Here is a 22,187-nt window from a genome sequence, read left to right as displayed (position 1 = left end):
TTCTTCCTCTTTGTCAATTTGCACCATTGGAAATAGTTACACTGCAAAAAAAAATTATAATAATCAAATCCATCTTGTTTTCCAGTAAAATACAGCCTTAAAACAAATTTACTTGACAAGTAGAACTGTACAAGTCAAGTTAGAGTGGGGTCAGTTGCTCTAATAAGCAACACATTACAGTTACGTCACTCACTTTGCAGCTCTCCTTAAAACCCCCAGTGTGCATGCTGAATATCAGCAGCATTTTCACGTCATGTCATCAGGTTTTACACATGAAACAGACGCATCTATCAAGTTGGCAACACGATTGACAGGTGTCAGTTCTCAACTTTGAAAGCAACCGACCCCACTCATGTGTCAACTATCACACAGGACAAATTTTTATAGAAAGGGTAATTTTACCATTGACTAGGTATGTTCTTTACTTTCCAGTATTGACATTCTTTGCTGTGTGTCATGAGTGGTTTGAATAAAATTCTGCACACTGCTGGCTGGGTTTTACTTAAAACATATATATATATATATATATATATATATATATATATATATATATATATACACACACATATTATATATATATATAAAATGTACTGGAAAACAAGAGGATTTTGCAGTGCATTAGAGCTTGGATGTGTCACACACGTGGGTAAAGCGGGATATACACACACTCCTGCACCATCCTGGACACGGTTCACACACATGTTGTCGATAGCAGCGTCTTACTGTTAAATGGTGGGTAAGTGGGTAACTTCCGGCGATGAGTGAAGAGATGCAACTGTTCGAGTCTGAGGGTTGTGTGTGTGTGTGTGTGTCGAGCGATCCCATATTACAGTAACGTCTGATTATCATGTCATTCGTTCTGTGCACATGTATATATATGTATATATATGTATATATATATATATATATATATATATATGCTGTGCATTAGTCCTCGTCCCCGTCGTCCCCTTGCAGGCCCTCCGGTAGCATCTCGCGCGCCCTCCGCTCCCGGCTCCGCTCCTGGATCTTCTTCATCTCGTCCGCGTACTTGCAGAAGGTAGTACCGAATTTGGACCACACTTTGCAGGGTACGGTGATGGAGTTGCGGTAGGTGGGCTTCACCTCGCTTACCCGCATAAAGACGCCGTACTTGTTGGATCCTACGTCGAAGAAGAAGCGCTTGTTGTCCACTGTCAACGACGTGCCCTCGGGCAGCTCCGCGGGGTCCTCGTCCACGCCGAAGTCATCGATGAGTTTGGCCAGCGCGTCGCGGAACTCGATGAGTCCCTGGGCCGGAAGAGCGATAGTCTGGCCTTGCGAGGTTCCCAGGCCGGGCCCGCGATTGACGGTCTGCCGGATCCGGAGAAACCGCCCCCTCTGGTTCTCCTTCAGATCCATGTAGTACTTTCGATTCTCCCGCACCAGGAACTCGCTCTTAAGCGCCCTCCTGGGCTCGTCCTGCACAATCTCGGGGTTGCTGGGGCCCAGCTGGGCGTAGTGCTCGATGAAGTCTCCCAGGTAGTCGCGGAACTCCACGGCGACGGACATGGAAAGAGTCAGGCGGCTCTTGTTTCCTCCGGCCCCGACCTCCGCAATCTTCAGAAAACGGCCTTTGGCGTTCTGCTTCACGTCCAGATAGAAGCGTTTGTTCTGAATGTCCACCCGCTTCGAGGCGAGCTCCTCCGTGTCGTGCTGGAGCCGCGATGCGGCGCCCGGTTGCATCGGGCCGGGGCCTGTGGCGAATCCACCGTGCTCACTTCCACTGTCTCTGTCCGCCATGATGCAGCCTCCCCGCGTACCTTCTCTCTCTCTCTCTCGTTCCCTCAGCCCCGCTGCTGCAAACGCGACTGCTGCTGAGCGACCGACGAACTCTCGCGAGATCTGCTGCCAGAGACGCTTGCTGAAGGAGGAGACGACAACCTGCGCGTCCGTTGGACGAAGCGTAACGGTCAACTTGGTTCAGGTAAGCAACAAACACAACATTTAGCAACAAGGGAAAAAAACAACAATAAAAAGTCTTCGAAGATGGTTTCAATAAATGACATTTTAAAATGGACTAAAGGCTGTTATATTATATTATAAATCAGGCTACACCATAGACGAGTTTTAGAGTTCTTTAATTCAAATTTAGTCTATGTAGGCCTATCAAGGTCTTTCTTGAAAATAATATTACTCACGAATGTGAAAATTATCTATTTTTAAAGATTCACCAAAAACAAAATCTGTAAAACCTTGTAAGACAATCACATATATTAGACCTGGCGTCTTTGATTGGCGTGAAGTGTTTTACAACATTCGGTAAACATTTGTGGATACATTCATGTTTAAATATGCTACCTAGCTCTCATATAGCACTAGTCTTCTTTTATAGGCTAAAACTTTTTTTTAATAGTAGACTCTATAATGTTGGAGACTGATGTCGAAGATTAGAGTCCACTCCAGGCAGTCAGTTTGTTTTGTGTGATGTTTCTTCAGAAAAAAAGCAGTTGGTTCAGCGTAGGCTACTGAAGCATCAACTTCTCCATTGACTTTCATTCAAACAGAAATGGGCTCTTACGTTTCGCATCTTTTAGCTCATCTTGAAGTCTCCATCTGGTAGAGAGGCTCTATTTCTGCAGTCCGTGAGATTCTTCAGATCAGGAATGTGTTAGTAAAAGTCATATCAGCGTTTAGATTGCGCACAGAGCAATAAACTTCGTCATTTGGAAGTTTTTTTTTCTGTTTGTTTATCACCAGATGTAGATCTCTCATATTCTCATGTGCGTTCGTTTAATAAGTTTGTGTGTGAGAGAGATAAAGACAGAGGGACTCAAAAGAATAGGCTAATAAATAATTAATAATAATCAGCATGTTGGTGTTTTATTGCTGTTAGATACCATCATGCATTTTTTTTTTGTAAATCTTGTTGCATTATTAGTAGGTCATGTAATGCATAATTAATTATAATAAAAATGTGACCATTAAAAGTACAGTTTAAAACAAATACATTTTAAGATTACATAATCACAGGGAAAATGACAGGACTTAATGATATGGGATCATAGGCACAGTATTTTTGGTTCAGCACCACGGACAGCGACTGTGGGCTTTATGAATGAGTGAATGAGTTCTCAGGTTGTTGTTCATTAATGCTTCAAGGAGAACACGTGTACAAGTGTAGAACATGAGAAGAAATGTATCTTTCATTTACTTTAGACAAGGAATAACAGAAAAATCTAGTTGAAAACACATGTGACGAGTTTTCATAAATGTAATATTTGTATTCATGTCGGTGGCATACATTTAAAATCGTTTATTCCACTTTTTATAAATAGCATTGATTTCAAACATATTATACAAGGTTACATGATGACGGTCCTCTATGTTTTATGGTTTTTTTGTCCCACAAATTAATGGATTCTGCAAGTTTGGCAGACAAAAATGTTCAAATAGCCTATTAATATTCTTTAAAAAATGATTGACTTAATTTTTTTATTTCCATATATTACAATTTCTGGACAGTTATTTTGACCTTTTTTTATGTGGAAAAGGCTCATTTTGTTCAGCTCAAGTAGTTCTTTATTTTAAAGGAATAGTTCATCCAAAAATTAAAATGATCCCATAATTTACTCCCCCTCAAGCCATCGGAGTTTATGACTTTCTTCTTTCAGACGAACACAATCAGATTTATATTCAAAAATATCTTGGCTCTTTCTAGCTTTATAATGGGAGTGAATAGAGTCTGAGATTTTGAAGCCCAAAAAAGGTCATCTATCCATCATAAATGCGAGTCTAGTTCCGGCGGAAGAGTGACCTCTGACCCGACACGACACGACACATGACGTAGGATAGGAGTAGCGTAAGCTCAGGAGAGAGTAGACTCTAAAAACGAGTCTTTTTAAAAATTTCTTCTAAAAACTAACTTCTAATTCGTGACCGGTGTTTTGTTTTGCTCTCTCCTTCTTCTGCGCTTCCGCGCTCATCAATACGTCATGTGTCGGGTCAGAGGTCACTCTTCCAGCGGAACTAGACTTGTGTACAGCCATTACCGGAAGCCAGTGATTATAGTTTATAAATTATACATATTTTTTTATATTTTTCTTACAAAAATGCATCGCTTCGCTTCAGAAGGCCTTTATTAACCCACTGGAGCCTTATGGATTACTTTTATGATGGATAGATGACCTTTTTTTGGGCTTCAAAAGCTAAGGTACCATTCACTCCCATTATAAATCTTGGAAAAGCCAGGATATTATTTAATATAACTCTGATTGTGTTCGGCTGAAAGAAGAAAGTCATATACACCTGGGATGGCTTGAGGGTGAGGAAAATATGGGATCATTTTAATTTTTGGATGATCTAACCCTTTAATGGCTCACAAATATTAAAAATAAATATTGAAAAATATGAATAATAAAAATACCTTTTAATTGATTGATACAGGCCTACCTTTTAATTTAATTTTAATAAATGTATTTTTATTTTATTTTCTGAGTCATAAATTTTTTTTAATTACACATTACATGTGGGGTTTTTTATCCAAAATGAACACAAAGATGACATGTGTTTTAAAGCACATTTTTATCATCTCGAACATTCTTATTTGTCATTGCTCCAGTAAAGCAAATGTTAAAAGAGCATTGACGTGCGTCTGAAGCGAGGCAGGTGTTCGCAGCGCGTTTCTCTATTGCATTACACACTCGCGCTGTGACTGCAGATGTCGCCCTACAGCAGCCTCAGGACAGGACGGCAATGGCACATTCGTTCTCTCGCGACGCATTTACGCATGATGTAACCCTAATGTTCAAGTTAAAACCCAGTCCAAAACCGTGCACAAAACAATCCTCTAGACTGTTGCGAATCATTCCGTTCATTGAGTCTGACTTGTCACGACGGCGCAATGACCGGTCCCCTCCTCTCATTATTCTAGAGCCCTCGGTACATGGCAAAAACCCGCAGGACCTGTTGCCGGGGTAAATATGGCTGATAGGATGCTCGGTGGTTTGCTGTATATCTGTCTTCTTGGCGCGTGGCGGATCGCTTTTTGGGGCAAAATGGTGAATGTGACCTGAATGCGGATTGTTCTTGAGTAGAAAATCACGGCAAACGCACTTTTCACCAGGCATCGATTGCATTTCAGCTGCTTTTCGCAGCGTTAGTCATCGCGTCAGCGGTCTGCCGCGGTGGCCCGTCTGCCGTTTCTCTATTAGTTGATGTCGCGCGGCGTATACACACAAATCTTTCTCTGCCATTTTACTTCGCGCAACGACGCGACGCCGGCAGGCTGCTTTCGAGGGATTCCTTTCTGGCCGGCCGGCTCGCTCCCGTGCCATTAGTGCATTTGCGCCAGAACTTTCAGCAGACGGCTGAGATCTGCTCACGTAAAAGCGGAGGGCGCGCGCTTGTTGCATCGCCCAGCCGTACAGCAGCGCGTGCTGCGCGTCGTTTTGCACGGCGGAGCGCATTTCTGGACCCTTTTCGCTCGCATCCCCGCTTTTGTGTGCACGAGCGAGGCGTCTCGAAGATGACATTGGCTGGATAGATACATAGATTGAGAGAGAGAGAGAGCGCGCAAAAGAGAGAAAGAGGGAGTGTGTGCGAGAGGAGCGCCTTGCTGCAAAGGAGCGTCATTTATGCATGCATGCTTATTGAGTTCGGGGATTGTGCGTTGAAGGAGAATGCAGCAGCCCAGCAGTGACCGGGGCTGATAACGGTTCCTCAGCGGCTGGTGTTTCCCCGTCACCAAGTGCATGGGGAAAGCAGCACACGCAGATGGCATGGACACTTGCGCAAGCCCATTCGCACTCAGTCCCCCAGCACCTTCTGCCCCGAGAGCACTGCAGCAGCGCCGCCGGCCGCCCCTGAGCCACAGCAGACGGCATGAGGAGGCTTGATCCGGTGCATTTCTCCATGCTCGTCATCGGGGTCTCCTTCGCCTGCTACGCCCCGAGTTTGGATTCGCTGCAGGACCAGGCTTACCGATCGGCCGTGGTGATCGAAGGCGAGGTGAGCTCGCTGCCCGAGAACGTCTCCGTGGAGCCCTACAGTGTGAATGTCAAGGTGCTGGACGTGTGGCCGGTGAACAGCGGCGGGCTGGAGCGCGAGCAGCTCGTCACCGTCGGGGAATTCGGCTCCGAGGCTCCTTGCGTGGCGGTGGAGAAGCACCACAGATATATCTTTTTCATGGACCCCACGGAGGAGCCTTTAGTATTCAAAGCGTCATTTGCTCCTCTGGACAGCACCGAGAAGCCCCTCAAGAAAGATGTGGAGAGCATATTGTGTGAAGACTGCGGTAAGTTTATTCACTGTGACTGTGACTGGTGGCAGATGCACGGGGCTCTTCATTGTTAACAGATAGAGCAGCACATTCACAATGATGCGTTTTGCTCTAGAGGAGAACGGGAAAGATGGGTCGCTTGTGTTTGGGCGTCTCTGCAGTATTGTTCTAATCACCGTTAAAAACATTTAGGTGTACACCACCAGTAACACACACACACGAGCACACGAGAGAGAGAAAGAGGGGAGCATTGACCACATCTGTGGCAAGCCGCTTATTCCTTTAAACCAATGAGAACTAATTAGTGACTAACACCTTTTTCAGTTTCACTCATTCATTAGATGCTAAACAGAAGTGATTTTTACCAGTATCTATTCAATTAGAGGTTTGCTTTTTCTTCATGCAAGTAACTTCCATTGTTACAGGTATAACTCATTTTTAGTATTGTTTTCTAAGAGGATCTGTGGTTTAGTGTTCACTTCCAAGTATGCATTCCAATTTTCGCTATACCCATTCTAGTTGTATATTGATAAAAATGGTGAAGTAAATACTAAAGAAAAAAAGTAATTTCTACATGACAAAGTTAGTTCAGGCATGTAGATTCTATATTAGTACTCAATTCAAGCTTGTAGAAATTAAAGTGTAAATATCAATGTTATAAAATTAAGTAAAACCTACTCAACTTTTCATGATGGGCGTTCCCATCATGCACTAGGGCTTGAATAATTAATAAGGCTGATTTTTTTCCCCAGATGTATTTACACAGTTTAATTAGGCCTATTGCTTTTGTTGTTAGGTTTAGGAACTTGCCATTTTATGACATCTGGAGTTCATTTTCTACTCAAAATGACACATTCATACTCAAAAACGATCCATCGAATGTTACCGTCATCGTGTATTGAGGTCTCTGTGTTCGGCTGGGTATAGAAACTGTTATTTCTAATATGATGGTATATTGTATTATTTACTTAAATGTTACTTAGTAAAGCATACACTTTAAAAGCATGGTTTAATTCAATGTTATATTGTTTGAGTAAAAAGTATTGTGAAGGAAACTTCAACTAAGTAGAAATTACTACCTATAAACCTTTTACTGGCCAAGTTAAAGTTGCTTATTTTCTTTGTTAATTTTACTTAATTTAGGTAAGTGGAGTTTACTTAATTCCATGTGAAAATTGACTTCAAAAATCTACATGCAAAAACTTCAAGAAAAAACTTTAAGAAAGAAAAAAATGTTACTAGTCACAATTACTAGTTTATTGTCTTGTTATTTGTAATTGCATGTTTTACTTGTGATATATCGAGTCACTTTTGGAAATAATAGAAACATAAAAATCCATAATATTAGTTTAAAGGAATAAATGTTAAAGCGGTTTGCCACAACCATCAGATTGACATGCATTAAATTACCAATTATTCTGTACTCTCAGGCTACGGAGTTCAATCAATATGAAGCAATGTACATGAATCTTCAGGCTAAGAGTCGCCCATGTTCATCTGAAACACGTGATTTCACAGAATGCAGCACGATGTGCCGTGATTCATGCAGGCGTCTAACCTTCTCAGAGATGTTGTAAGTTTATGTATGGTGAGAAGCATCAGACAGAAATATGTGTGAAATAATGCGGATGGCAGTTAGCGTTTGGTTGGCATGGAGCAGGAAGCCACGTGATGGGAAATCTGCTGGATGTGGTTGGTTACGGGATCAGGTGGCAGAGGCAAGGCCCCTACAGAAAGGGATTCCCATTCAGATGCAGATGCAGATAAGCTCTGGCGTCACACTTCTTCCCTATTATAATCTGACATATTGGTGAATGTTTTATTTAACATGACTTCATTTATTGATGCTTTCTATTTACATTGTATGAATTAGAAATGAGCATCGACTCAGTGTGCTTTAAGAACAGAGTGTGACTTTGAAATATTAGTGCCGTTTTAACGCAGAGATATGATTTATTTCTTAAAATTGCTTGTAACTTGACTTGTAAATCAGTTCAAATGGTTGTCAAGCGACCTTCAGAGTAGGTGTGGTTGAAATGAAGTGTTTTGCATGGCACCCGATTGGTAGATTTGTTTGAGATATTAACCTTGTGTTTTTATTTTTTCATTGTGATTTCCACTCCAGTTGACATATATGCACAAATTATGACTTTTTTTTGTTGGAAGAACTCCATCGTCTAGACACAGAGCCCTAAGTGTCCTCTCTCTGTTTAATTCCTGTGTGTCTTTTCTTTTAGTCTAATGGCATATTATTAAATTAGTAATAACATTACCCCAAAATAATATTACAGGGAATTTCTGTGTCTTCCTGTCCTGTTCTTTCCAGAGAGCCCTGGGTGAGTTTTAGGAAACAGGCAAGAATCTCTTAAAGAGAATCTATAAGGCATTTGATATATCTGTGGATAAGAATGAATATTTAGATACTAAATTGGTCGGATCAAGAATAATTTATGCCATTTTATATTATTTATTTGAAAGAATTATGTCGTTTTATGTCTGTGTTGTCCAACTGGTTGATTCAATGTTGATATGGGATTTAGAAAGTAATGCAATATTTGTTAGGGAGAGTGATTAGTACAGTATCTACTTATATTAGTGCATTACATTTTTACAGTAACTTACCCAATGCTGGGTACAATTAATGTAGATTGCATAAAAATGTCAAATATACATATAATGCATATGCAAATATAAAAAAATATATGCATATTCAAATTTAAGCAGGTTTTAGGAATATCAGCTTAAAAATAAATACACATAAATCACCACGGTACTTATAATTTATTAAAAATAATTAGATCTAAATATACAATATTTTTCAATATTATTTGGTATAGATTGAATGATAATAGGCATATATAAATATCAATTCTGTGCTGAGGAAATGATACCGAGCTGTTGAAAAATTGCCTCACTTTATGTGTCACTGTGCCGATATGAATGAGTTGACTTGTGAATGAATGGAAAATGGCTTTTATTTACTCTACAAAGTTTGGGGGAAGTGAGAGAGGAGGACAGAAGTGTGTGTCAGGGAGCAGAAATACTGTGAGGGAGGTCTGGTGATTTTGAGAGGATTTACCCAATTAAAGCATCAGAGGGACTGATTCTGCTATTATGCTTTTTCGGATATTACCTGGCTTTCATGTAGAGTGTAATATAGCCTAGCTGTTTGCGAATGTAAAAGGCCTGCGAAATTTCAAAGACCAAAGTGCACGATAAATGAAGTTATTGTCTCACTAAAGAAAACCGATTCTGAACTGCCTGAAGAGAGTCATCAGTAATTACAGTCTTGCTTTCTGCATGAACCCTACATAGTTTTGTAACGAATTTGCCTAATTCCAGCCTATGGTCTTCATTGGCTGCCTGTAAACGTCTACATAGACCCTCAAACACTGTAGATGTGGAACTGGAAGAGTTTGGTTCCTGACATGTTGAGAAAACACTGATGAGGACGACTCTAGCTCGAATTGATACAGTAAAACCAACACCATACTGTTTGTATCACTCTGTGAAGCTGAAATTCAGATATGGTAACGGGCTTTTGGTTTCCGATTTGCGCTGTATAGGTAGACCAATCACAACAGACTGGGCCATCTGACCAATCAGAGCAGAGGAAGCTCTCGGAAAGGAGGGGTTTAGAGAGACCTTGACCGAACCGTGAGAAAAGAGGTGATTCTGCAAGTGTATATTATGGGGAAATTAAAGTGTTTTTTGACCTTGGATGCATGTAAACCTAATGTAGGAAACAAAATTAGGAACATTTACAATAGAATAATTGGGGCGCTTTAATGCACGCATTTAGGAGAATAATCAGTGTAAAAGTGTCAGATTGACTGTTTGCTGTTAGAAATTAAATGAGAGCAGTCTTGATCCATGGAGACCGGTGTGCGCAGAAACACGATCCAGCTCTGAGACTGAAAGACATGGCTGATGTAGAAACAGAGAGACTACAGAGACAGACAGACAGGGTATGAGTGAACATCTAGTCCAATGTGTCTGAACTGAATGTGACTGATGAAAGTGGCCATACCTTGAACTCTGCGGCAGAAAGTGAGAGGGACACAGTCTGTGGTAGTTTGAATGTGCTTGCAAGAGAGGAACAGGATTGAGAAAGGGTGTGTGTATCTGTGTGTCAGTGGCGATGAGAGAAAGAGCGAGCAAGATATCTGGAGCTTGTATGAATTATGCAGGTTGCAGTCTAGAGTGCAGAGTTTTAGCTGACCGTGTTCCTTTTTCTCTCATTTGCCTCTGATTTATATTTCACAGTCACTTCGCCATGTGCTTTTTCAAACACACAGAGAACAGAAAGCCGAGAGCAGTTGAGCTGGCCTGTTCATGTCAGATAAAAAGCTGCCTGTATCAAAGGCGCTCAGATACGAAATGGGAAAAATTAATGAACGTATTGATTGTGCATTGTTTTAAAATTACATCGCAAACAGCGGCTCGTTTATACTCGCAACATTATTGCTTTTCACTCACTGCAGTCTCTTAAACATTCCTACACAAGCCCTGAAGCCATGAAGGCATGCAGAACATCAGAGGCAGCGTCACAGAAACAGCCCCACCTCCTGGTCAGATTATGGTAATGCTGGCAAATCTCCCACCGGGGGAGACCAGTCCGTATAGAGGAAGATGGTGCTTTTTAATCTGACGTGTATATAGTGAATGAGGCTGTATTAGAGGATCAATAGAGCCTCATAAGGAGCTTATAAAGACAGCGAATGTCCTTTAAGCTGCAGAAGGACAGTTGAAGTTTACCCAGTCACTGAATTATTGAACAGCACTTAGTTTATCTTCGGTCCCTCGACGCACACTCACAAACCTCCTCGGTAGTCTAGTGGCTTCAGTTTGGTGCACGGGCGCTAACTTGCGTCTACGCAAATTCTCTTTTTTTCGTACTGGATGGAGGAAGGAAATTATATCCGCGTGATGTTAAACTTTGCGTTTGGGTCACGTGGTACAGTGAGGTCCATAAGTATGCAGAAAGGCTTTTATTTAGCATATTTCTCATTTAAAATAACACTTTTCATTGCAAATTATATTATCAACACGCAACCCTTCAAATACTTGGTCAGTATTTGCTGTAGCAGTGCAGCGTGCTTTCAGAAACCCTCCACCTTCCCCAGCTCCACCTGTATAGATCTGCTACGGGTAATTCATGTACATTATACTGTACAGCAGCAGCACGTCTTACTTGCTCACAGCAGTGTGTCGTGTGTGTATTGGCAGTAGCAAGTCCCACAGCAGCGTAGCAGATCTGTTCCGCCAAGACCAAACATATCAACATTGTCATATCCATTACCAAGCTAAACATTTAGAGAGTTGTCACGACAGAAATGCGATTTCATTAGTATTTTGTACATCACTCTTTTGCTTTAACAACATGCAACTTTCAATGTTTTAAAGGTGCAGTATGTAATATTGAGCTAGTGGTTGAAATGGGTACTGCAGACCAAATTTAAAATATTGGAGAGAGTTGTTTCCCCCGCCTCCTCTTCCTCAGACTCGACACTCGCGCATGTTGCCAGATTGAGAATACGCAATATGAACGAGCGCAATTGACAATGGAAAGTGACGATCCCCACTGTAAGCTAATGTATCTGTGTTTTAATATGCCTCTAGTCATAGAGCTTTTTTGATGGATGCTGAGGCTTACGTATAGAAACTGCGATCTCTGACCCAGTTCGCTTGCTGGCTTCCATGGCTGCAATAGAGCATCACAGTCCCGCCTACAGCCAGTGCCAGAAGTAAGAATTCAATACAATTTCTCCATTGACAGTTGGGGTATAAGCCATAAAAACGTAACCATACATGGAAGACTTAAAACCAGCTACGGCTGTACTAAGTGATTGTATATGCTCATATAAACGCCAAAAGTTCATGGGGCTGTAAGGGGTATACAGTCAAAGACCCAGAACCAGATATGAAGAATGAAGACCCGGAGTCAGAATTATAAAAAATTAAAGAAAAGTTTTACTGAAGATAGTTTGCATTTTCATCAGCAGAAGTCAGCTTCAAGACTCACAGGAGTTCGTAGGCCGCCCCGCTTACAGTTACAAAGATCACAGCAGTTATACCATTTCCAAGGTCTAAGCTACGTCATTGCTTACAGGTTGAATGATTCTCATTGGCTAAGAAACATTAAGAGCCTAAACAATTTAACACATGTGAGGAGATAGGGGTGCCTATCGCCATTAGTCAAGATAGTTGTCGTTCACTCATTAGATTTAGGTCTGTGGTGGCGTCGCAGGTTAGATAAGGGCGCCGGGGTGTCTGGTCCGACCGTCCAGAACCTACATAGAATGTCATACGCACACACACACAAATAACAGACACTAGCAAATAACAGCTCCCATCAAGGCTGAAGAGAGTCTGAGCTCCTTATTATCAGTTAAGTATACCAAAACATAATGCTAAAACATTCACTCATTTGGGAGAAAATCAGATCACTGGCATTTACTCCCAAGGAAGGAAATATACTGGAAAGAATACATTTTAATACAACAATTAAAGTTCGATTGTAACGCTCAATATAGCTTGACCATATGTCCAACGAAGGATTATGTGTCCACGCTGCCTTTAGGACCCTCTATAAACCTTTCTACTGATCCCAGAGAAAGAGACAAACGGCCTTGTGGGTTACGTGGCCTTCGTGTCCTGCGTGTACTACGTGCAATCTCAAAGTAAGATTGGAATGCACCTAAAAGAAACTGGTTACTTGCATCCATGCATTTAAGAAAATATAATTTCACAAGCACAAAGATTTTTAAAAAATCTTTATAAGGGAAGTATATAACCATTCAAAAGGATATATGATTATAGATGTATTTGAAGAGGCAAGGGATTTTGACCAACCCTTCAGGGCACTAACCTTGTTTTAAGATAAATGCCTTTTATTCGCGATGTATTGGATAAGTACTTCATTACCCACAATCCTGAACAATCCCACAATCCCACAGTGATGCATCTGATTGGTGGAAGTCGTGTAACGTGTCTGGTTAAACCCCGCGAAGGTCCGTGAAGACTGAAGATCGTGTAATGACGTAGGTCTAGTTCATTGGTCGCACGTCAGAGGCGCCCGCGCCATTGGATGTGCAGTTGCCGCAGCACAGCCTATGAGCGAGCCAGATGCTCAATGTGTTAGCTGTGCAGCTGCAAATGCGTTTTACATATAAGCTTCAGTAAATCGAGGAAAAGGAGTTTCCCTGCACATTTACTATATAATTCACTGGAGGAAAAAGTTTGCGTGGCCGTCGTCAGATTTGGAAGTCGCTCAAAAGGCTCTTTCGCGGTTGTGGCTTCTGTCGACTTCAGTGAGGCGCGGTGGTTTATGGGATGAGTAGTTCCTTCGCTCGGAAATGAAAATATGTACACAGTCTTGTACCTTTGAGTTTTTTTGGGATTTTCTCTTCGTTTTTTCACTTGAAATGATATGTTGTATGCTTATGAGTTCAGCCGTAGCTGGTTATCCTCAGACATGCTCTAAAACTCTTTAGATACGGATTTTCCAAAACGTCAATGGGAGAAATGAATGGGAAATTTACGTCCGGCACCAAAGCTCTCTCGGGCTGTGGGCGGGACTGTGAAGCTCTATACGCTGTGTTTTCCGCCAACTGGCAACCCGGGGTGTCGAAGTACAATTGGGTAAATTGGCAGTGGGCGGGATCACACAGACCAAAACAAAAACAGACATTCCAACACATTTCAAAGAAGAATAACTGGCTGTAGCATTGTTTTCAGAGAGTATGTGAACTTAGCATGTTTCCTAAATCTCTGCAAACATATAATAGTATTTGTATGCTTGAGTACAGTAAAAAAATATATACAGTACCTTTAAATTAGAATTTTTTATTGAAAATTGTAAAAATCACATTTACAAAAAAATATATATATTAATTTTTCTTAGTATTTTGTAAATCGTCCTTTTGCTTTAAAGGGATAGTTCACCCAAAAATGAATTACTCACCCTCATGTCGTTCCAAACCTGTAAGACTTTCATTCATCTTCGGAACACAAATGAAGATATTTTTGATTAAATCTGAGAGCTTTCTGTCCCTCCATTGACAGCTACACAACTACCTGACGCTTGAAAAAGTTCAGAAATAGATCATAAAACTAATCCATATCAATTGAGCGGTTTAGTCCAAATTTTCTGAAGAGATTTGATCGCTTTATATGATGAACAGATTGAATTTAGGCTTTTATTCACATTTAAACATTGATCAGCGAACATACACGGAAGCTCAACCGAATCCGCTTGATGCACGAGAACAAAGAACCTCTTGCTGAAGCTCAAACGTGCTGCGTAACACGAGAATGAACCTCATTGGTTCTCGCACGTCAAGCGAACATTAATCTTCCATTTACCACAACTGATGTGAGTTGATCAATGTTTATATGTGAATAAAAGCCTAAATTCAATCTGTTCATCATATAAACGATCGAGTCTCTTCAGAAAATTTGGACTAAACCACCCAATTCATATGGATTAGTTTTACGATCTTTTTATGAACTTTTTCAAGCGTCAAGTAGTTGTGTAGCTGTCAATGGAGGGACAGAAAGCTCTCAGATTTCATTTAAAATATCTTCATTTGTGTTCCGAAGATGAATGAAAGTCTTACGGGTTTGGAACGACATGAGGGTGAGTGATTAATGACAGAATTTTCATTTTTGGGTGAACTATCCCTTTAAAGACTATCCCTTGCAAGAAGGTATCAGACTTTTAGACCCCATTGTACGTGCAGAAGAATCTGTCTTGTCTCTCTATCCGCACAGCGTTCTCGTACTGTCATTCACACTGAGAGACTGAAATCAGATGAATCTGTCATGAGTTCAGCCCGAGCCCACATGAAATGGAAATAAATGTAATGTGTGTGTGTGTGTGTTTTATATAGCCAGCATGCTTCTGATATTACACATCTGTAGGAAAGTAGGAGGGGAGTTATTACTGAAAGAGAGAAAGGGAGCGCAAGAGATGCTATTGCGGAAAAACGAGTGGAACAGGGGATGGGAGAAGGTAAGCAAATGAGAGTGGTAGAAAGAGAAAAGCAGATGCACTGAAGGGGGAGGGGGGCTGCACAGGGAGGGAGAGTAAAAGAGAATAGCTTTCGCCTTTCTGCTCTGCCTGCGAGCATCTCATCAACTATTCATCACTTACTGTGCCCATCTCTCTCTCTCTCTCTCTTGTTCAGCCCTCATTCACTCTATCCTCAGCTCTGAGAGATGTGTCAGGAATGTCTAATTGAAATGAACTGATAGAAACACATTGACTCAGGTAAGCAGGTCGACTCAGCCGAGCTCATTTCTAAGACAATCACACATACTGTAGGGCCTGTTTCACACACACACACACACACACACGCTGCATCTGCGACGTGTATTTTTGGTGTCGGCCATATTAACTAGGGATGGGTCATGATGTTCAGCTAGTCAATTAGTGAGGTCTAGATTTTTTCTTATATATTTTAAGCTTTGATATTTTTCGCACTTGTGCTTCAATAAGCTTTAACGCTGCAAAACTCTCATCCATGCCCCACCGTAAACGTTTCATTTTTTAGTTTTGTTTTTCACTTAAAAATGTTCCAGTTTTTTTTAAAGCATTTTGTGATTCCTTTGTTCTGTTTAATCATATTGCATATCCTATACCACGTATATTATATATTAGGGGCCTATGATTTCTGCGATGTGGAAAACATGGACAGAATTGCAGAATTAAGTCATAAAAATGGGGGGAGCGACCTTTAACCCACGGTGACGGCAACAATGTAAAAGTAGCCCAATTCCATGGGAAAACTGGGGACTTGAATAAAACATGACAGACAAGTTAAACATGAAAAAAAAAAGCAATTTCGGATCAAATAAATAGGATTTTATAGGGCCCCCCGTAATACATTTACCCACTTCTTTTGTAAACGCTTCCTAAGAAACGCATCAGATCAGGGTCAGGTGAACCATAAACCAGCCTAACCATACAGGGCTTCCACTTTTCACAACCAATTATTCAACTAGTCGATCAGGCAATCCACTAACTTGAAAATATATATTGTTGCATATCCTTAAAGGTACACTATGTAGGAATTCCGTTTTTGTCAAACGGCGACCCCTAGAGTCGCAGTGGAGTACTTGTACTGTCGTAAATAAGGTGTGGCCCCTTTAATAGCTGCGCGCGCCGGGTTATTTCTGTTTTGATGCTCATTCTTATCCTATTTCAAGTGAAAGCCTGACCGAGTGAGACTCTTGTCCGGTTTTCTCACCATATGCAACCTTAAGTGCTGTGGCATCACAGAAGCGACTTTGAAAGTATATTTTTGGTGTGAAAGTCACACTTCACTCAGAGAACATGTTGAAAACGCACTGGTACCTATTTATCAACATGATATTTTGAAATATAGTTTATATATAGTATATTGTTAAAAAGAAATAAAAACAAGAACTAGTTTGTCGCTGTGCATGTTGGTCTCCTCTTGTGGGCGATTGACTGACTGTAATAAACTGCAATGGTTACCAGATCTTTTGGCATTAGAGGTGTGATTGCTGTGGCGGGAACAGACCTCCCTACTCAAGGGGGCGATAGAGTTTCCTTCAGATGTCTGTGCTATTCAGTGTTGCCAAATCTGCGTGTTTTCCACAAGGGGGTAATCCACCAGCCGGAAACTGAAGTCTCACCGGGGGCCGCCATTTGTTAGCAAGCCTTCACCTGCTGTTAGCATTCCATTGACTCCCATTCATTTTGGCGTCACTTTGACAGCGAATAACTTTACATCTGAGGCGTTTAAAGACTTTATTTCTAAAGAAACACGACAATGTATAAAAGGCTCCTATACCTTGTATCTTACGTTATGGCCCCGTAGAAGCAGTTTTTGTAAAAATAGGCTAACGATTGCGTCATAACACGCGACTCTCTGTCGCACAGTAGATAAATTACCGTATAGACAGAAGTAGAAGCTCACGCGCAATCGGGGGGACGTGGAGGCATAAAGTCAAGGGAGAAGCCCATAGAGAGTTGTAAAGTTGCTCCTGCTGCGAGCTCATGGACAGCTAATACTCACGATCTCCGGCTCTGCAAGATTCGGAAGGGAATGATTCAGATTCCTCTTGGCACCGCTACTAGAAGACGTACGACTGTAAGACAGATTGCTCACGTCACATCTACGTCGTCAAGCTCAGTGTGAGCATGCGCAGTGCGCTTGGCAATCAGGAAGTGAGTGCTTCTAATTGACTTCACTTTTCTCTGTTGAAGTCTATGGAGTCGTTGTGTCCATTTATTTTACTGTCTATGGTTTTCCATGGAATTGGGCTGCTTTTAAGATGTTGCCGTGAGTTAATTTCCACCCCAGTACGATTTTGGTCCTCCAACACCATTTGCATTTGTGTTCATGTGTTTGCATAGAGTATGTGATTGAGAGGATGTAAAACATAATTTGCGTGAGTGTCTTTGCCAGTCTTAAACTCAGGTAGTGTTAATATGCCGTGATGGGGTGCTTATGTGGAGGTGATGCTAGTGTAAGCTCTTCTCATTTGGCTCAGATAGACCTGCTGTGTCAACTTTTTCTTTCTTTTTTTGTTTTAATTGGCAGCTGGTTTTCCTCTGCGGGCTCCATTGGGACTCCATATGTTATGGAGTATAGATCCCATGTGTAAAGCACACGCTGCACCTCATCTTACAGTACCTTACAAAAATAGGTCCTATAGTTTCCACCAAAACTCCACAGTTAATACATGAACCTGTACTTACTACTGTAAAATAATAGTAAAATCATGAGGGTTCGTTCTTCCTTTCTTCAGTAAGATTTTTTGTGTGAAAATTTATATTCAGCAAGAATGCATTAAATTGATCAAAGGTAAAAGTAAATACATTTATAATTTTACAAAAGATTTTTGTTTCAAATAAATGCTGTTCTTTTGAACTTTCCATTCATAAAATTACCATTTTTGACATTGATAATAATAAATGTTTCTTGAGCAGCAAATCATCATGATTTCTGAAGGATCATGCGACACTGAAGACTGGAGTAATGATGCTGAAATTCAGCCTTGCATCACAGGAATAAATTACATTTTACAATAGATTCAAAGAGAAAATAATCATATTTGAAAATATTCCTGTTTTTGCTGTATTTTTGATCACATAAATGCAGCCTTAGTTGACATATAGTGAAACAGGATATTCAATAAGACACTAACTGTAAATCTAAGACTGGATGTGAGTTTGGGTGGATTGAAAGACCGCCGGCACCCAATTTTGAATTTTCTGACCACAACGTGGAGAATGAAGGTCAAGCTCACTTCTTTTTCAAATCTTTTACTATTTGCTATTATTCCTGGAACATTTATTGTGTTAACCAGCATTAAATTATTGTGGTAACAATTCTTTTTCTGAATTTTGTTAATGTTAGAAAACAAGATGTGGTTGTCCAAACAAAATGAATGTATCACAGTAAGACTTTATTATATATTATTCAATAAATAATAATAATAATAATAATGGAATTAAAGGATTAAAAGGTATTTAAGGGAATAAATAAATACAAGTGGTAAAATAAGTTCTAGGTCTAATTGTAGATAAGTAATCAATCTAAACTATTTGCAAATAATATTTTATTTTAAAATGTGCACACATTCACTTTTATTCGTATGTCTAATATTGCTGAGGCAGAGCAGCCTAAACATTTAACTTTTTGTCATACAACACACAGCTTCACTCATTCTACACTAAAATTATAAGATAAGACAAATATAACGAGAAAATATGAATTCTATTATTTATAGCTCAGATTAGTAAATGGGTAAAATTGGAAATAGAAAGTGAGAGTACAAATATAGTGATGGATTTTGTAACACTAATAAATCAGGTGTGTGTATATTTGTGCATGTGTGTTTTAAACTCAGTCACAATGGCTCTTGAGTGAAACTGTGCTGCCGGTGCTATCGAGTGGTGAACTCTTATTTCCTCCACCCTGGAGAGGTGACAGGAGACACGGAGAGAGCAGAAAGCTGCTCAGCGGAGCGGTGTACGTGTCAAAGGTCACCGTTTCACTCATTGTTCCTTTTAACTGCGGGACGGATGGAGCTGCCGTACCAGCGTCCACTGGAGAACGTTTTAGCTGCTGCTTTAATTGTTTAATTGTGTAATTATTCTGTCTATGTCTCTCTCCCATCTCCCTCTCTCTCTCTCTCTCTCTCTCTCTCAAGAGTGGTTACCATGGTGACAGCTGCGTGCTGCAGATATCACACTGATCTCACACACAGATAGAGGTGTTTCTGTCTTACACAAAAAATGGAAATCTGCAGTCTCATAATAATAATAAACAGACCAAATGTGTCTTGCACTGTGTGCAAACACAAACTATGACAATGATATTTATATTTGATATGCTTGTGTGTGTGTGTGTGTGTGTGTGTGTGTGTGTGTGTGTGTGTGTGCGTGTTTGAGTGCTTTGCTACAAATTGCTCGTGCTGAATGCTGAATAACAGCACTTGTTAAAGCAGATATGAGCGATCCGTTCGCTTCTGGAGGGTAAGAACCAAGTCGGGGGGAGGGGAGAGTTGTGTGTGAAAGATGGAGCGAGAGAGAACGTATGTGAGAATGAAGGAGTAAGTGTGTGTGTGTGTGTGTGTAAGTGAAAAGAGCAAGTCAGCTGACCTTGAGAGCGCAACCCTTGATGGAAGGCTGGAGGAGATCGGACGATCTGATTGGCTGGTGGTGTGTGTGTTCGGTTCCAGTAGGGCTGAGTTCAAGCATCACACATCGCTTACACAACATGCAGCATTTAAACTGTATTATCACACAGCTGTCTATGCAAAGTTGGCTATATATTATCTCTCCAACTTTATCTGCATGCATACATACAGTACACTCATGTATATTTCACTCTAAAAAATGCTGGGTTGTTTCAACCCATGTTTGGGTCAAATATGGACAAATGGAGCCGTTGGGTTTAAACCCTTGGTTGGGTTTGTCCATATTTGACCCAAACATGGGTTGAAACAACCCAGCATTTTTTAGAGTGTTTAGTGTAGTAAATCTGTTTATCAAAAACTGCTTAATCATTTTTTTCAAAATGTAACTATAATTTCTTTGAGATTGTATTAGTTTTTAATGGTTGGGGATAGTGTTACTGACAGGCTTTGACAGGAATATTGTTCCAGGAACAACATACGTTGGCAAAATCATAGGAATTGCATAACCAATTCACTCATATATGTATGATGCACCATGCCCCAATTTAATATTCAAAATGTTATATTCCCACTTTACAGCATTCCCCATGTGAGGAATGAACTGTGACAGGCTGGAAAATAAACCCTGTCATGGCGCTGCAGCTCTCACATGGAGTGGTTTATTTTCATGTGTGCCTGCATGTCCCAGAGGCTGCCAAAAATAATTATTTTTCCAGCTATCTTACTTTAGTGTTGGTCCTTTTAAATGGCAAAATACTAGTGTTCCAGACAAAGTCATTCCAGAGCAATTTACAGTTGGTTGCGATCAGTAGTTAGTAAATTGTGTTGTTGAACACAAGATGCTTACATGGAACAGGGTTTTTGTTGTAATCTGTATTAAATGAGACAAAAATGGCAAAAGTGTATCTGCAAACTAGTCACCTAAAAAGTATTAGTTGTTCTTGATTTTAAGGGATTTTGTGCATGATAAAACCGAGTGAACAAAAACTCACACACTTGCACTGAAGTAGAGGCCAGAATGCCATAGAAACTTAAGTGGGTTGTTTTGACTTGGACCACCTAGCAACGCTCTAGCAACCACCCAGACCACCCTAGCAACTGCATATCACCTCCCTGGCAACCACCCTGAATACCTTAGTGGCAAGTTTTGTATGGGTGGCAAGCATAACTCTCTTCTTAAAACATAGTGTACTTTTTACCTCTGCTGTCATGAATGTGAATGTCCAAATCACCATAAATGCACAGGCTTGATATGCTTTCAGTTCCCACCTGACAGTGAGAGGGGACATGTGTAGTGCTCTCCCAAACACTGTAGGCGGAAAGATCGGCGGTTAAGAGTCATTTCAAGACTCTACAGTCAATGGGCATGTTCTGAATGGCACACTGCCATACTACTTATTCTGTTTTACAGTTTGCAACATGTACACTGTGCACAGTTTGACATACTCATTTTGCCAAAATGTGCAGTATACAACCAGAACACACTGTGTGGAATATTGTATCCTACAATGCAATCCTCTCAGCTTGAATTTACACTCGAGAGTGTCGTGGTGACTAAACTAATACTAAGTGATAATGGCCAACATTTTCAAATATCCGTCATCATAACTTAGTATTTGATGCATGCAGCTTCACCAACAATATATACAGTGTATATATGTATATATAATATATATACTCAGTATATGATCACAGTATGTATTTGTGAAACACACACACACACACACACGTGTATAAAGCATTTGTCCGGCATATCAATATGAGCACATTTTGATGTCATGTGATAAGAAAGCCATGAAACAAAAATGTGTGTTTGTAATATTTTTTCATTATTAATATCATACATATATTTAATATATATACAATACATGGGTATTTGATAAACTTTGGGTTAAACTTCATACAGTATGAATTTATAAGGCATAGTATATATTTTAGGGGATGCAACTGGTCACAATTTATTTCCTTTTCCATATTTTTTATTACTATTTGGTAATGTGGCGTTACAAACATAGATAAATAGTACATTTCTTTTTCTTTTTTTTTACTCTTGTATGTGATATTATGTAAGCATGGGCAATGATTATCTTTTTCCAGAATGTTCTCTCTATTTGGTGGAATTTTCTTAAGCCAACTTATTAGGCCAGCCTCTCTCTCTCTCTGACACATAATAGCAGTCTGTGGTTTCTCATGTCTTAATGCTGTCTGTTTCTCTTTCTCTGTGGGCTTCCTTTGCTGTCCTATCCAATCTGTCTAAGGACGTGTATTG

At 40.4% G+C, this 22,187-nt stretch overlaps 2 protein-coding genes across 4 annotated transcripts in view; one reads left to right on the top strand and one right to left on the bottom strand.

The window, feature by feature from the left end:
• Positions 1 to 902: 902 nt before the first annotated feature.
• purab (purine-rich element binding protein Ab) lies at positions 903 to 1,830 on the bottom strand. Its single transcript, XM_056250192.1, has one exon. It carries the CDS (start codon positions 1,759 to 1,761, stop codon positions 928 to 930), a length of 834 nt encoding a protein of 277 aa, XP_056106167.1. The 5' UTR covers positions 1,762 to 1,830; the 3' UTR covers positions 903 to 927.
• A 21-nt stretch (positions 1,831 to 1,851) lies between these two features.
• nrg2b (neuregulin 2b) overlaps positions 1,852 to 22,187 on the top strand; it is an 85,927-nt gene continuing 65,591 nt past the window's right edge. For 2 of the 3 annotated variants that reach the window (XM_056250189.1, XM_056250188.1), the window contains exon 1: positions 4,659 to 6,253. In XM_056250189.1, the coding sequence (XP_056106164.1) occupies positions 5,842 to 6,253 (412 nt within the window). In that variant the 5' untranslated portion in view covers positions 4,659 to 5,841. Of the gene's footprint in view, positions 1,946 to 4,658; positions 6,254 to 22,187 lie in introns of those variants that run through there. The other variant, XM_056250190.1, reaches the window with a different exon arrangement.

This window comes from Rhinichthys klamathensis, unplaced genomic scaffold (assembly GCF_029890125.1).
Source record: "Rhinichthys klamathensis goyatoka isolate OS25496 unplaced genomic scaffold, OSU_Roscu_1.1 h1tg000068l_1, whole genome shotgun sequence".
In the NCBI taxonomy this organism is placed as follows: Eukaryota; Metazoa; Chordata; class Actinopteri; order Cypriniformes; family Leuciscidae; genus Rhinichthys; species Rhinichthys klamathensis.
Note: the sequence above shows the minus strand (reverse complement) of the source record. Positions and strands in the feature narration are given on the sequence as shown.